The sequence below is a fragment of the Pelecanus crispus genome, chromosome 5 (genome assembly GCF_030463565.1).
Source record: "Pelecanus crispus isolate bPelCri1 chromosome 5, bPelCri1.pri, whole genome shotgun sequence".
Taxonomy (NCBI): domain Eukaryota; kingdom Metazoa; phylum Chordata; class Aves; order Pelecaniformes; family Pelecanidae; genus Pelecanus; species Pelecanus crispus.
This window is the reverse complement of record NC_134647.1, coordinates 41,128,789-41,146,151: the sequence shown is the minus strand read 5'-3', so window position 1 is coordinate 41,146,151 and position 17,363 is coordinate 41,128,789. Positions and strand designations below refer to the sequence as shown.

At 43.8% G+C, this 17,363-nt stretch overlaps 1 protein-coding gene across 1 annotated transcript in view; it reads right to left on the bottom strand.

Annotated features, from left to right (window-relative positions):
- VWC2L (von Willebrand factor C domain containing 2 like) overlaps positions 1 to 17,363 on the bottom strand; it is a 51,261-nt gene that overhangs the window by 20,357 nt on the left and 13,541 nt on the right. The window contains exon 2 of the mRNA XM_009480501.1: positions 11,778 to 11,907. Within this exon, the coding sequence (XP_009478776.1) occupies positions 11,778 to 11,907 (130 nt within the window). The remainder of the gene's footprint in view (positions 1 to 11,777; positions 11,908 to 17,363) is intronic.

Here is a 17,363-nt window from a genome sequence, read left to right as displayed (position 1 = left end):
TTTGAGTCAGTTCATTTTGAAAGCATTAAAACGGGGCATCTGATCATTTCAAGGTTTTTTCCCCGACCTTTTTTAATGTACAAACAGCGAGTTTGCTATAATTGGCCTTTTTCCCGGGGACGTTTCAGTGAGTCAGCATTTTCTGACCAACATATTCCCATCTTCTTCAAATACGCTCAACCAGCTGCAGTGAAGAACATCTGAGCTTTGAAAGGTCAGGGAGAACTTTGTGTGCTTATCTTCACACAGACCCATTTCTCTCAACAGATCCCTGTGCAGGTCATCAGTACTCTTCTTTTTGTACATCAGCTCCTGCTCCATTTATTCTAACAAACATGAGCTTCCCTACCACCACCAAACTCCTGGCACAAAGTATTTTAACTGGGACAAAAATATGGCTTACTTTATATAAAATCAGCTATACCAGTTTACACCAGTTGTGGGGCTGGTCCATATCTAGTTTTTTCTTAAAACTACTTACTGAATTTCTTGGTGGCAATTATGATTTCAGAAATGGGTACAAGTGGAATATGTATGTCCTACAGTTTACCTGGAAAGAATAAAACCCAGGGAGCCTCCATGCACAAGAAATACAATATTGTGCACATGGTGTAGAATACGTGTGACAAGGATGTACGAACTCTGGGATACCTAAGGGGAGCTTTGATTGCCTTTCCACCTTCCTAGGACATGAAATCTAACTTGCAGTTGACCTCTTCTGTGCAAGAATAAGGTTAAATCATATATATGATTAGATCACACACACCCTGAGAGCATACTGACAGGGCAGATTTCACCGAACTCTGTTTGTTAGATAGGACTGACAGTCTGTGGTGTTTTCCACGCTGTTTTGAAGGGTTTTTAGCCTGACTTTTTGAGTTTCTACCATGAGCAAATTCTGATTTTTACAGTTTTAAGTTTCAAGAACTTGTGTACAAAAAGAAATGATAAGAAATACAGGCACACCTACACAGGGTTGCTAAGAGTGACCATGTTTTGCAATGAGACCCACTTAGTACACACCTACACCCCAAAGCATGGGTTCCTTCAGTCCAGCAGAAAAGCAGTGTGTCCTCAGGACACAGAAGTAAGGAGGACCATGGGGCCGTCACTGTCTTTGCTAATGACTTACTGTATCACCTGGGGTGCATCACTGCTCTCCTCCCTGCCTCCTCTCCTCCCCTCCCCAGTCCCTATTTCAGGTGTGAGCTCTGCACACCTCAAGTCTCTACACATGAAGTCTCCTTGCAGCTTACTGCTTCTGGAGGCAAAAAAGATAAGGGGTAAGAGTGCAGCGGCAGCTTTTCTTGTGGAGGGACTCAGTGCAACCACACTGCTAAATAAAACAGGGCATGAGACTCTTCTTCTGGCTGTAATGCCATGTGGCAAAGACTGGCCATATCCACGCCACCCAGCACTGCCCCTTAGACCTCCTCCAGACCCCAGGAGGTGCCCTCTTGACCCTAAGACATCAATTATTTTGTGTGCATTTCTTTGGACTGCTTGAGCTAGCAGGGGGGCAGCCCTGCAGCCCAGCAGGGTGATGGTCCCTTAGCATCAAGGGTGCTGTACCTGCCTTGGTGTTGGGGTGAAGACATGGCCGGGCAGTGGAGCACACAAAGCTTGCTAAAACAGCACTGGCTGGCTGCTGCGACTTAGGTGTGCCACCCATTACAAAGTGCTGACAATCAGGGTCCCATGGGCGAGTGCTCTGCCCAGCCCTCCTTTCTTTAGCTGTACCAATATTGCCAGAGGTGCGAGGAACCGAACCACACCAACCCAACCAGCCAAAAGCAAAGAAAGCAACATCCTCTCCTCTTTTCCACTGGGCTTTTATTTGCTGATGACCAAGCCTAAGCTCTTCAGTCTTAGGTATGAATTCAGATCAACATTGCAGAAGGGTTTTCTAAACACAAACATAGAAAGCAAGAAATTACCCCCAACCAGCCAAGTTCTTTGCAACCCGTGCTGCAGGAATTGAGGTGAGAAAAGCCTCATGCTGCAGGAGCGATGCCCTGGCACTGAGCTTTAGACTGAGAGCTGAAAGCACCCATGGAAAGCCAGAGCATGAAGACAGCTAACCGAGAGAGAGAGAGGTGGGCCAAGGTGGTGGAAGGAAATGGATGCTGATGCTTATGCGCAGAAGAGCATCTCTGAACAGCAGGAACTGGCAATATCTGATGGCACTCGGCACTGTACTAGCCTTGAGTCCTACAGGAACCTTCTCCAGGCAGCACAGCTCAACCACTGTCACACAGCAGTATCTCCGCCATTGTATGAATAACATTCTTTCACCCTCACCCAGCCATGCTGTAGCAAATTTTGGGTCCCTCTGGCAAATGGTTCCATAGAACTTGCACTTATTTTCATTCTGCCCAGGAGATGCACTCCATCAGCAAATCAGGGATAGAGATGAAGAAAAAAGCACTTTAAAAATACTTTTTAGTCTCCCCAGCCAAACTGACTGGTGAGTTGGCAAGCATAACAGGTTAGGATGATGTGCAAACATACAGTAATACCCAGAATGAGATTACTGCACTGATTTCCTTCACAGAGCTGCGTAGGTGTAGACGAGACAGAAGGCTGTGGCTGAAATGCAGGATGCTATCAAAGAAGCAGAGAGGATGGAGACGTAGAAAAGGCGGAGGGAAGGAAAGGAAACGGGAGCAGAAAACTTCTAAGTGCCCTTTTTAATTCTAAGTTTTCTCAGACTTGCTTAGCTCTAATCTTTAATTCATATTTTCATTACAGTCTCTTTGCTCCGTAAAGTCTGCATTTCATGTAAAAGGAGCAGCTCAAACATCAATTATTTGACATAAGTCAACCCCTTGTTAAAGTCCTCTACTCTACATATATGTAGGCTCCAATAAAAGAAGCATTAAACATTCATTAAATTAGAAATACATGAAGACAGTGTCTGCCACTCTTCTCATACAGATATGCTTAATAATCCCAACCTTCTACAGCAGCAAAAGCAAACCCATCTCTAATCCTTTTAGAAAGCCTGGCCATGCAAAACACCCCAGCCTCCTGCAATTTGCCTGTGAGTCACCCAGAGATATTAGTTCTTGCAGGTCAGATCCTCAGCTGGAGTAAATCAGAGTAAAACAACACTGCTGGCATTACACCAAGTGACACAGACTCAGGATTTGGCTCTAGGCTTCTCTTGCAGGAAAATGTTTTACAGCAACGTAATTGGCTAATAATGTTTTGGTCTTTTAAGTTACACCAATAATCTGATCAGGTGGGGAACAGCAACACCACACCTGCTTGAATTTCAGTACTGCCTGGGCTGCTTGTGTTCTGCAAAAGGAACCTGGTTTCCCAACCAGAATCTAGGAATGTTTCCCCCCCCAAAATCCCAAACCCTTCCCCTCCTCTACAATATACTATCATGATGATAGTGGATCTTGAACCACCACTGCCATAGGCTTGTGCACACAAATTTCCGCAACATTCTCCCAATGGGAAACAATCACCGGTGAGCAGATGCTTCTTCATAAATATTTCTGAGTTTAAAGAGCAATGCAGACCATGTAGCATGTTTCCCACATCTCTGTGAGCTGTGTCCACTTAATGAGAGCTTTGGAGCAAGTCCCATCCAGCAAATGACTTCCCACAATCCTCCCCAACCCTTCTCTTTAGGGTGCTTCTACACATTAATTTTGAACTCTGCTGGGGTGGAAGCATGGTGACATGGTTAGGACCTGGGGTACGGATTTAGGACAGTGGCTTTCAGCTCCTGCCTGGCGTTCAGCTGTCTGGCAGAGTCCTCTCCTGCCTTGTTTAATATGTGAATTAACCTTTTCTTGCTTCCTGGGCAGAGGAAGAGACCCCAAATGCTCAGGAAGCATTAGCTGACCTGTAAGGGTGCAGATGAACATGTCGGGTCGAAAGGGGCTGCTGTCCTGTTGGCGCCCTACTGCAGCACTCCGAATTGAGCTTTTCCCAGCAGCATCCCTGTCACTCTGACGCTACACAGTCCAGCAGCTACTGCTTTGTGTGAGCACTGAGCTGTGTGATAGAGTTAATCACATTAAGCGCTGTTCGGTTCATGTCTTTTTTGTTCTCTAAAGGCTCTTCCTCTCCCTCACCTCTTTTAGTCTCTCCTTCATCCAAACTTCAGGAGGTGGCAGATTCAACTCAGCCTTCCTTGATGCTATCCAGCACCAGGATGGCTAATTTTGGAAGGTTTAGCCTCTATATACCTTTCCAAAGCTTTTCACCATTATTAGATGACTCTTCCAACAGCTGTGTCCACAGGCAGCAGGTCACAGTCTTGAGTCAGGAGCGCATTTAAGCATCTGGATAATCCGAGTGAGATTTCCAAAAGCAATGGAGGGGCTGGCTCTTGACAGATGCTTACGTACCTAACTCTCATCAGCGAGTTCGGCATCTATGTGCCTTTGACCACTCAGCCCGAAGTGATGGACGTGAATGAGCTCCACTGAAAATCAATTTCAGTGAAATGACTTCTTTTTTCAAGGAACAGTAAAGCAAGTACTGAAGTATTTTGTCAGATTGGTGACTGCCTGGCCCAAATATACTGCCTTGTTTTCAGTCTTGATCTTCTACCAGCTTTTAAATCAATCCTTTTTTCCCTCTCTTGGTAATCAAATCACTCCTTTAATTGAGCTAATAGGGCACCACAGTTTACATTCCTGCTGGTAAACACAAAGAACATTAGCCAACAAACAATCAAAAATGCATCCTTTGTAGTCTTAGGAATTTTCTTTTGCATTCAACCTTCCAAAACCATTGATTTTCATAGCTGGCTATGAAGCCTCGGTGCACTGGGCTTTGCCATCGCAACATTAAGGCGGCTTCTACAGGTTCTGCAAAAATGGAAGACGACTCCTGATTTGGGGTGGCATCTCTGCATCAGCACAGCAGCGCTAAGGAGTTGGCTGTGAAATAACCACCAGCCCCCACGTGCTGAGCAAGCTCTGCCCGAAGAGGAGCAGGTCCTTCCCATAACCCCTCAGCCTGCCATCTGAATGGGGTAGCGGTGGTGGGGTCAACTGAGTACCCAAAAAGCTGGCCGGCTGCCATGAATACTTCATCCACCAAGAACGAAGGGCGATGCGGCTATGCTACGCTACCAGCTTCGGTCTCTGGGACCTATGGAGAGGATCGTGGAGTCCAGCAAAGTCTGGCGTGGGGGATACGTCTTCTTCTTGGCTGGTCACATTCAACTTGCATCTGCACAATCAATCAGCATATTGCATAGACTTTGACTGAAGGGGTTTTAACTGCAATCTTAAAATCTGGCCATTTCAGGAATTCCTGAAATAAATTAGAAGAGGAATTTTATTTAGTTGTTTTTTCTAAAGGAATTTCCCCATGGCTCCAAACCACTGTTTTCCATAAAGTAAATGAATATGAAGTCTTCTTTTGTCCTCTTGCCACATTTTCTCTGTCATCTTTATCCTGCAACAGTTGTATATAATCAAATGGCAGACAAAACATCCTCTCCCCAAAACCTTCCTTTTTTCCTCAAACTTTTAGTAATATTTTCCACACTTCATTGATTTTTTTGTCACTCATATGTTAGAAGCAGATGCTTTCCAAAACAATGACCTGGAGATTCAGTGATCCACATCTTGCAGATAAATAACAAGCTATATTTATGCAATAAAGCACAGGTAACTTAATATCCAGGCACTGGATTATTCGATATTAAAATCTTGGCACTTTTCAAGATAGCCAATAATTTGGAACAATAAAGACCACGTGGGAAAGTTCTTTTTGTCAATATTGTTTAACAACTTGCACTGTTAGTCCATTACCTTCACTTAAAATACAATAAATAATTTACATTTATATGGAGCCTTTTGTCCCCCAAAATCCCAAAGGGTTTAGCAAAATAAACACATTGCATTGCCCCTAGGAAGACAATACCTGGGCATCGATTTAGTTGTCTCCCTGATTCAGAAGGAAGAGCCCTGTTCATTGACTGCATTGCCAACCCCTCTTTCTGTGGCATCTAGATTTTCCTGGGAGGTCTACCCATCCGAGTGGTAATCAGTATTAACCTTGCTTAATTTATGAAAGTAAATGAAGTTCCTGAACCAACTTTCACCCGGTGTGTGGCTGGGCAGGTTGGGGACAGCCTGGCCTGGGGGCTGCCTGCCCACATCCTGGCACCAACTCCCCATGTTGTCCACAGCGGAGCTTTTCTGAAGAGACACCTCTTCAGCCCTTGGGGACTTCCAAAAATCTCCCCCTTAGAAAAAAGGCATTTCTACATACCACTTACTAGGAAAAGGCAGACTCGAAGGTCAGCCCTTGGGTGTTGTTCTACACAGTGACATGCAAAATTCACTTAGGGACACATGTAATGCGTATTTGTTTGCTAAAGGAAAGGCTGCCCTCGGCTTTGACAGGCTGGGAAAATACTCAGGGGTTTTCTGGGCAAAATATGCTGTGTTACAGAAGAAACAGGCTGGGGTGCAGAATGCTTATTTCAAATTAACTCGAACAGAGAAATAATGAGCAGCAAGTTTATATTCTCAGTAAATTAAGAGAGAAGCTTAGGTAAAATGTGGCTTCATATGCATGGAAATAAATTATTATTTACTCGCTTTTGTGCTCATGCCCTCAAAGATGAAGACACTTGTGTGGAATTATTAATATTTATAGCATATTACAATAAATACCCATAAGAGCTTTGCCTGAATACATGCTATTTTACCAAGGTAAAATCTGTTGAAGGTCAGACGGATCTTACTTGTGTGTGGAAGGCAGGATCAGACTCTTTACTTTGAAATCTGTATCAACTGTGATAATTTAAAACTTTAATTAAAGACTCAGTGACAGATTATCTACAAAACGTCTTCCTGCTGCCCAGTATTTCATCACGAATGTCTCCAGAAGCCCACGCTAACGTGAGTAAGCACACTTGCCAGGAAGTATTTCATTGTGGACATGTTAGCTTTTATCTGTCTTGTTGGGTAACAAATTCTTTTGTTGAGGATTGGTGGCAACAAAAATTAAATTAAAAGCAAAACCAGACCCCAAAACAGAAATTTATAATGCTTATTCTGTTCATCCCTCAAGAAAATGAAAGTGCCAAGGCAAAGTCTATTTTAGCAATTGCATTAATGTATGTGTAAATGGGTGAAGGCGCCTTTGAAATGCCCTGAAAAGAATTTCACACTTTAGAGAGGAGAAGAAGTTAACAATTCTATTGTGGCATTTATTGGAATTTCTAAATTAATTTCTCTGACACAGCTGTGCCATAAAATCCCCCATGATGATGAATTTTTGCTAATGTTAAAATTATTTTTGGATACAATTCTGAAGGAACGCTTTGTAAAATCAGGAGAACACAGGTCGCTGGGAATCCTGTGCTGCCCTTTCCTTGCCTCCACTCACCTCCAGCCTTTCCCCAAGCAGCTGTGAGGCTGCTAATTTGGAATTGCATCTGTTTTTTCTTCCACGGAGCAGCAAATGGGGGATGGATGCACAAGTGGCATGAAGCTAAGCCCCCTTAGAGCAGTGGGCAAAGATCAGCATGTTGCTAATTCAGCATGGCATTGGAGGAAGGACCGCCAAGGTCACCTGGGGACTCCCTGCTGAAGCACATCTACTCACCCCCCCGAAAGGGCATGTTGGGAGAGGGTGGTTTTGGCCCTGAACAAACAGCACTGGGCAAGGCAAAACACAATGAATTTCTCCCTTTACACACAGCAGTAGGTGCGAGTTGTTCCAAGCTGGCAAAGAAGAGGAAGCTGTTTAATCTGGATCACAGATTAAACCAGATTAAGAGATGCACGTGATGACACACTGGGGATCCCCCTGCCATCCCTGCATCTTGCATCCTTGCCAGACCATGTCCAAAGGATTGAAGAAAACATAAAGAGCAACTTCACAGCTTTGTGTAAGGACGGGCTTTAAAACCACACATCCCACCAATAATGAGGCTCAACCTGCAGCAATGGATGGACTCATGGGGAAGGACAAGCAGAGGTCTGGAAATTAAGAGTTCCGGGTCAAGTGAGAAGACCCACAGGATGTATGAGTAACACCACACAGGCATGTCTACCGCCCTGGACACAGGAGGATGGGGGCCTCGTGGGGGATTTTTGCTCCGAAAGGCTTTGGCATAAGCAGAGTAGATGGATGTTCTCGCTGAACTGCAGGAGAACTTAGGGGCAGGAGGGACAGCATAGACGGTAGCAGCCACAAGCTTGATTTTAACAGTGACAGGGAAGTTTTAGATGCCACAGAGGACAGAGTTAACAATTGCTGACACACTTCTGTCTGGAGAATTCACAATGACTAGAAATAACAATTTGGGGCTATAATTCTGAGGTCTGTCATTACCAGGAAACGTGAAATCCAGTGACCTTTCATCTCCATAGCAAAAATGCTGCGCAGCACCTGGAGCCATCACCCTTAAAATCCACTCTGACAAATGAGACGATGGGACACAAAGGAGAAAATGTCCTCTTCCTTCTTCACCCCCAAATTTTAGCCTCCCAGTGAACTCCGCCTGCTCTGCTTGTAATGCAGTATCCCCTGCTGAGCAGAGCCAGCTTTGCATGAGCTACACTGCATTTAGCAAAGCACAAGATAACAATTCTATTTCTTCTGACAATAAAGAATAAATCTCCAAAGCCACTTGTTCCGACTGCTCTTAAATGATGGCAGAGGGAGGGAAATTGACATTGGCTTTTTATGAATCTTCAGGTCAGGTATGTTAGAATCAACAGATTTTTGCATTAACCTCACTGCTTCACAGCACTTTTGCCCTTGGTAAGACATAATTAAGAAAGGCACGAAAATCTGTCTGAATGCATTGAGAGGATATTATTCTCCCATTAATGGCAGCAACAACTAAACAAGCAGGCAAGCCACACTGCTAGCAGAGTGCAGCAAATGATGCAGGGCTGTGTTTTAACATAAACTGAGGATTTTCCTTACCAAAATTTTAAGGAGTAGCTTTTGAAATGAGGATTTGCACTACATGTTGTTCTGGGGATTAACATTTTTCCCCCCAACAGCTGTATCCCTTGAGCTCTTCTGTTTGCCAGTCTAAAATGATGACCATGGGGACTGAGCCTAAGCTAAAATACTTTCATCACACTGAAACATGGCACTGTAACTGCCTTCACCACTTTGGCAGAAAGCAAAAGCTACTGGATGGAAGGAAAAACCAAATAAATTAAAAAAATAAAAGGGGGGGTTCAGTCATTTAAGTGGGTCTGTCAGCTTGTGTTACCTTCATGCATTTGTGAAACAGCTTTAATTGACTGGCTGCAGTGGAGAGCTGAAAGATAAAATCTTGGTCTCAAGATGAACAGACAGCTTAAAGCGTTGCGATCCTCATTCATTAGGATGTGTCAGAGGGATTCAGAGAGGGATGAGACAAGGCAGTGTCTGTTACTCTTTCACATGAAGTTCCCAAAATGTAAGAGGGAGCCGAAGCGTGTATGCCACACTCAGAGCCATGTCCAAGAGCAGTAACAAAATTTGCTCATCATATTCCCTGTGACAACGGAGACCATCTTGGTGCCTACTTATTTCTATCGCTTTGTGAATGATTTCATTTCATTTTCAAAGATAAATCCAAAATGACAAGCATTGGCCAACTTTAGTTAGTCAGCTCCAGCTGCAGCAGCAGGAGCAGAAAGCCCTGCCAGCCAGGGGGTCTCACATCTCATCCCTCCAGCCAGGCTGGGACACAAGGAGGGGTTCAGCTCCCCTCCACAGCCTTGATCCCAAAGAACAGCCACGCTATCATGCTGCCTCTCCCCTCCATCCACCACTGGCTCAGAGCTGTGCTGCAAGCGCCAGTCTCCCTGGCCCCAGAGACTGGGATCCCCAAGGCATGTAGGCTGCTCTCAAAGAGGATGAGAAGAAATACTTCCCTGCCTAAAACAGGTTTCAGAGAACTTTGTATCTCCAACAGATTAGTAAAGAGAGGAGCAGAGAAATTTGGCAAAACCATGGAGGAAGCCTCCTGGTTTCTAGCTGAGGGTCTCAATCACTACACCATGCCCCTTCAGCAGTTGTCCGATTTTCCTTCTGTTCTCTTGTCCTTGCTCCCATCAATAGGAACTGCTTCCTTCCCTTTCCTCCTGGTTACCTGGGCACCCTGCCTGATTTTGGAAGAAAGCTGCTGCCCAATCCCAGTCACCAGGCATGTTGGGGACTGCAACACAGAATGCCACCGACCCCCAAAGTGGGAGAGTTGGGTTACTGGGGGAAACAGTCATGTGGTGAAGGGTTGGTAGCGAAATCCAGCAGCTCCTGGACCTGTGTGAAGCCACCTTTGAGTCTGCACTCCTGGGAAGCCTGAGCAATGCTCGCAGTTTGGATTCATGTCACATGAACCAGTGGGAAGGAATCGGCAAGTGCTGCCACGGTAAGCGAGGGGGATTCAGCATGGTACCTTATACATGATGGGAACACAGAGGCCAAACACACGAGTGGCATTTGTTCAGGTGTAAATGAGTCTGAGCTATGGTGACAGGCATGGCAATGGCCACTGTTACCCCCCCCCCCAAGTCATCAACACAAGACATCAATCTTGCTGAGTGCGATGGGAAACCTCATACCCTAGTGCAGCAGGCTATATGCAAAGGTGGTGGATAGAGCTGGTTAACATACTTTTTCTTTGAAGATCATCAACAACAACAACAAACCAATGAAATTTCCTGTGAACATTTTCTGCTTTTCAACAGAAATGTAAAACTCTAAATGAAAACCTTTTAAAATATTTTTGAGTAAAAATGGTTTAATATAAGCCTCAGAATTTCAAGTAGTATTTTTGGTATAATTTTCCACACCGGTCTTAATTCTGCCAATTCCTTTAGTAAAAATATTTCACATTTCCAACTGTTTGCTTTTTCTCTGTCTTAAAAAGCAGAAAATGTGTTGAAAATGTTATTTCTTTGTAAACATTTTCATTTAGATCCAAAAGCAACCACTACTCTTATCCAGCAGCGGTGATGTATGTAAGAGGAAATATATATGGGTAGTGAATTCCACACACGAGAAGATGAGTCTAAGCAGCCATTTCTTATATGTTAAGAAAGCCATGAAGAGGTTTATGTGAAGCTAGCTCACCTCTTAATCTGTCTTCATATCTACATTAGGAGAAAGGTGCATTTCCAGAGATGTAAGTGTGTACAGACTGCGGTACAAGACCAGGGAGACCTTCTTGGGAAACATATTTATTTTTCAAAGGGGTACTTTCAGTCGTCCCAAAACCTTTCTTGAATGTATTGCTGAATCCAACTCCAATTCATGAAATCGTTTCAGCATGACAGTGAGGGCCAACACTACACACACAGACTCCAGCACACAACCTACAATATTACAGGCTTGGTGGGTGTCTTACTGGCCCCAGTGGGAATTTTGCCATTGATTTCGGTGAGTTTTCCCCTGGTCTTAAGTAATAGCTATTGGCTTCTTAATTTAGGGACAAAGACTCTCTCTTTTCTTATATACTTGATTTAATGTTAGACTAATTATGAGAAAAAAGCAAAGATATCAAACAACTATCACCAGTGTCAGGGCTCAATCCTATAAAGCCTTACTCAAGTCAGCAATCCCATCAGCTTCAATGAGAAGACCCAGGACATGAAGGGCAGCCTTAATTTTTACTGTTGCCACTGTAACTGAAGCCTATATGCAAGGAGAAGTAACAGCCCCAATGCCGGCCTGTGCCAATGGAAGCAAACCTCCTGGCGATGCACTGGTAACAACATTTTAATAAAATGTTTCCTTTATATCTCTTTGTTAAAGCCAATACAGTACTTTCTTACCATTTTTGCAGACAGGACAACACTGTTCTGGTTCATAGACTGGGTTGACACACTCGGGAACTGCGCAGTCTGCTACAACACAGTGAACTTCATTGCTGGGCTCGCAGCGACACCATTCGCATGGCGAGGGCTAGGAACAAATCTAAAATTAGCCCATTTCCTCCCGTAGCTCACAAGTTTGCAACATTTCTATCTTGCTATAAGATAAACACATCAGCGTTTAATACCTCTTGACGGCATTCATTCATCATGGGTAATACAAATTAACCTATAGGACAAAATAGCAACATCTGAAATAGGCAACCAGAACACCAGAAAAAAACAGTGAGCACAATATTTGTTTTTCCAGAGAGGGTGCGGGGTTTTTTAGCTTTTGTCAGACTTCAACTCCCTTCATCAAAAAGACTAAGCTGAAGTCACTAGATTGTACTTCTGCTCTACTCATCTGTTGTTATCTTACACATCTGGCTGGCAGCTGAGCAGGATTTCTGGAAGATCACGAGTGATGGTTCCTGCCAGGGAGGGAGGACAAGGTGATTTTCCAGGTCATACTCATAGTTCATGTAGGCCACCACTGCCAGCAAACCCCAAGCTGTTGGAGAGGTGCTGCTGGGGTGGCCTGTCCATCTGCCAGCTACTCAATGTACTTTCATTCCCACTTTTCAGAGCAGAGGAGAAGAGTGTTGTTCTTGGAGGGACAAAACCATTTTATTCTGTGCTTGTGCAGCACCTGCATCAGGGATCTGTAAGCACTCCCACAACATAAGCATTAGGTCTGGTCCTGGCCCCACTCCTGCCTGTTTCAACAAGGTTTCTGAGCAACTGCCTCACACAAAATATGTAAATAATTAAGAGCCTGAATAATTCTACTGAAGTCAGGGGGTTCTGGATTAAAGCACCCAGCATGGTTTCATTTCAGCTCCATCAATTCAAACAGGAATCTCTATCTACCTCCAAATAGTAGAGAGTTGTCACTGTCTCACTCTTCAAAAAGCTGTGGAAATCTGTTGAAAAATATAAAGGTCAGTGGTTTAAGGTTCCCAGTGTCCTTATGTGTGTGCAAGTGTGATGAAAGGATGACAATAGAGCTAAGAAAGGAGAATAAGAGGAGAATTTGAAAGGAAAATAACTTCCTTTCAGTACCTGTAGGTTCAATACATAACTCCCAATTCCTCAGCAACGGTAGGTCCATCACTAACACTTGAACAAATAAATGTGGGTATTGGAAAAAATTCTGCTTTCTGTTGCATTGGTGGGTATCTGCAGCAATGGGAACTCCTCTGTATTACGGAAAAAAAAAAAGGGAGTTGCAAAGGAAAGGAGGATTCATCCCCATGTGTTTCAGACCCCAGTGATGTGTCACTCATTTCTACAAGACAGATACAACCTGTGAGCACTAGTTCTGGCAGGTAAAAAGCTTTTCAGTTCACCTCTAAGAAGCTCCATATGTCTTGAGTCAAATAATTTATTCCCAGGAAATTCATTTCTACCTTAAAATGCACTAATTAAAGCTTCCCTTGCTTTGTCTCAGTGTCTGCAGTCTGTAATTCCCATCACTTCTCATTTGCTCACGGCTTTGGCAATTTAGATAAAATCAGCACTTCTTGAGCAAGGGAAGAAGTCTGTGGAGGTGGAATTCCTCTCCCTAATTATCTTTCCTCATTCAATCCTGCTTTGATTTCTGTCTGAAGCACCAGAAATCTAAATTCATTTGACTGACATTTCTTATTCAAGGCTATTTAATAAGAAGAAACAATACAGAAGAAAATAGACAGAACTATTTGCTGAGGGATCAATAAGAAAATTGCTGCTTTGTTTTTACTCATTTTAATCGCTAATTATATGGAGCAGCAGAACTAGATCTTGTGATTTGTGGAGGCTTTCACTGATGTATCCTTCAGGACTTGTCCCCATCTTCACTACTACAGTGGCTGCAATGCTAAGAAATACGTGACGCATTTCCAGGACTGCAGCCCAATCTATGGCTTACACATGATCAGCACAAGTAGAAGATGCCCCTGAATGACTCTGCAACTGAGTAAATGAGACATGACATACACATCTTTTGCTTTTGCGTTGTTGGTGTAACCTGAAAATGACACTGTAGTAAACCATGATGTTGCTTGACACTGAAAGCAGCTTTTCAGGAGGGAAGAACTGCACACAATTAAAGAAGGAACGCACACATCAGCGGTAAAAGGAACAAGCAGCCAGCAAATGAAAAGGCTGCTTTGGCATGAATGACAAGACTTTTCTCAGCCACCTCCTCCTCCCCATCTTATCAAGTTAAAGGTACTTGCTCTTGCCTCTAGATCTTCCTCTATCTGGCTAATTTGTTCACTTGCCAGTGTCCCTTACCGTGGCTCTTAACCAGATGCTTACCTCCATGGGTGATTCCAGCCTTCCTGTCCACTTATTTTATCAATGTCTAGGTACTTTCTCCCATGGGATGTGCTTTGGGATCCGATTTGCAAGCCCCTGCCATTTCAGAAAGGACTTTGCCCCAAGCACACTGATTGAGCATCCTTTTACTGTTGTCTGTGTGGTCTGCATCCCTGCTATTAATTTCCCTGGAGCTACCCTTTTTGTGGAATAACTATGGACATTGGCCAAAAAGTCTATTTATTTACATAGGCATTATGTAGACCAAGCTGCAAAATGACAAACTGGGAACCAGTGAAGAACAGGGAACCAGTGAAAGATGTCCCAAAGTTTTGTTTCCTGACTCTTCAATCTACCTCATTTGCCCTTATTTTTCTCCAGATCACAGCAATTACTCTTTTGTGGTCAGTGGCGCTCCCACCCACGTGCTGCTGCTTCACTTGCTCTCTGTCCTAGTGCAAGTACTGCTCGTGATTAGGAGCGTTTCACAGGAGCCACTAGGCAGCTCTGTCAGTCTTCGCAAGTCCCAGAATCTGGATTTAAAGATTTATCCCCCATGGAAGGGGGTGGTTTACACTTTTGTAGCCACTGAAGTTCAAACACCAGCTAACACCAGTGCCTGAAAAGAAACTCTCACCCCTACTGAAAAACAAGTGAAAAAATTGAAAAAAATATTGAAAAAATACAGGGGGGGTTCTGAAGTATGAAGGAGAAAGGACACAAATCAGAGGCTATGCCATTCCCACATGGACAGTGCAAACACTTTTTTGGTGTCCCTTAAACTGATATTCTAGAAAAAGTGTTAAGATTAAAGGATCATAAAAGGCTTGGGCCAGAAGATAATTTATTCACTCCACCTGTCCAAGGCAGAGTAATCTTACAAGACTCTCTAGGGAAGGATTTGTTAGGAAGGATTTCATGAGAAGTTGGTACAGAAACATTCTTCTCACCATTGTCCAAAAGGAAAGGATGTTCCACGGTGTCCAGCCATAACATGGATACATGTCCACACAACTGCATGGTCCCTTACTGTTCAACATATGTTTTAAGAAATAGACCTATCATTCAAACCAGAGGAGCAAACTGGGTCCTTTTGTAGAAGGTACCAGTACAGCATTTTGACTTGGGAAAACTGGTGCAAAGCACCTGAAATTCTTTTTACCCAATTTTCACTTACAACAGGGATGAGAGCACTAACCCTCAGAACTAGTGAGGAAATATGTTCTTTGATATTGCTGTCAGTGCAGAGGCCAAGTCAAGCCATGCTGGTGTGAAGCAGACGTGGCCAGCGCCTAACCACCATTCAAGGGCTTTTGAGAACAGATGAAGTGGGACAAAGGACCTTCTCAGTTTCAGCACTGAGCCTGATTCACCTCTCCTTTGGCCAGTCACTTCAAAGAGATCAAAGAAAGCACAGGGATGTGGACCCTAAACACCCCTGTTTATAACCACACCTAAGATCACAGCCCAACTTCTACTTCTCTTCTGGACTATTGATCTCAAGGAGGACTGTGACCCCAGGTTTGGATGGGAGAACAGGTTCATTCCCTGCTTCTACCAGGGGATGGCCCCATCCCACATAGCGGGGTGGCTGGAGGAAGGAGCCAGCATTCATCCGTTTGCGTGGCTGGAAAACCTTAGTCTCAGGTGCTGTCAAAGGGGAAACATCTGCAATCAGCAGAGTTTGTTAACAAAGAAAGAAGGAAGGGAAATTAAAATAGAGAATAAAGAATATGCATGGCTAATAAAGATTTTATGTGCATGAGCACATAATGATAAACTTGATAGATGATATAAACAAACAAATGAAAAAGGCAGCAAAGGAAACAGAACAAAAAACAAGATAGACCCTGAGCAGGGGAAATTGGTAAGTCAAACAAGATGTAGATACTGTATCTCCTAATCTTCACTCTTGCTCCCATACACACCAGCTCCCCACGACTTTCACCCTCTTTTTGGAAACAAATGCCAGCACACATAGGAATTATGATTGCTAACACCATCCAGCTACTCCTCACAGTGATAAGTGGCTCCCTCTCTTACAGGGTTGGGTACCACATGTGTCCTTCTTTAGTCAGCTACTAGTTTTCATAAAACCACAGAAATTTCATACCTCTGAGAGGTCTACACTTGACGGCTCCAACAGGCCCTCAAGCCATGCAGAAGGACTGGTGGACAGACAGAGAGATCGCATGATCAAACAATTCTTCAGGAAAATAGCCTAAAATACTCACTCTTCCCAAACTTAAGGGAGAGGTGGAGAAAAGAAAATGGAAAATTGAATTCAAAACTCAGTGTCTAAATCTACTCTTTTATGCTTTCCTACAGCTGAAGAGATCTGAATCAAACATTTTTTAGACCAAGGCAGCTGGTACAATCACACAAATAACCGATACAAAAAACTTCAAGTTTTTAGGCAAGCTCTTGCAAGAGGCTTCTGCAAGACCTAAGCTTTACTGCATCTGAGCCATCTCATTTAGCCATAGAAATTCTCATCCCAAATACTTACTGAGCCTTACCTGTATTTCACCCCAAGCTCACAGCTTGTCCACAACTACAGCACCCTAAGCCACCTCTCTGCTGCGCCAAACATGTGAAAGACTTTTCTATAACATGTAGACTGCCCTGGAAAAGCTTATTACTGAGTTGTAAGTACTCTCCTTGAGTGAATGGAGGAAGCATATATAGATATGAAACATCATACTGCAGCCCCCCTCTTCCCTGCCTCCAATAAGGATTTCTCTGTCTACACGTCTGTTTGTCAATCACTCTTAGCTGCTTCTATACAAACATCTCTAGAGAGGTGGAAAGGGAGTGATTTACCTAAGACAAACAAAAAACTCTGAAGATGACAACTGATTGATACTTTTTCTTTACCTGTTTGTTCTGTCAATCAGAAGAAATTTTCCTCAGTTTTTTGCTCTGTCTGCTGTCACATTCACCAGGCTAACTGTGGTTTCCAAGTGCACTCATTTCAGTCCTATACGTGGGCTGTCACCCAGCTCAGAAGAGATCTCAGAACAAGTTTTAAGGCTCCAGTCCCCTGTGATCAGCTGTGACGGATCCAGCTGGCTTCACTTAGACTTGGGGTTTGAGGCTCATACGCTTCCAGGAGTTGGGACAACCATGCCCGTTTTCTAAGCAGCCTTCTGAGAGCGAAGTGTTATTTGGCGCCTAAGTATTTCAAGAGCCAGTGGATCTTAT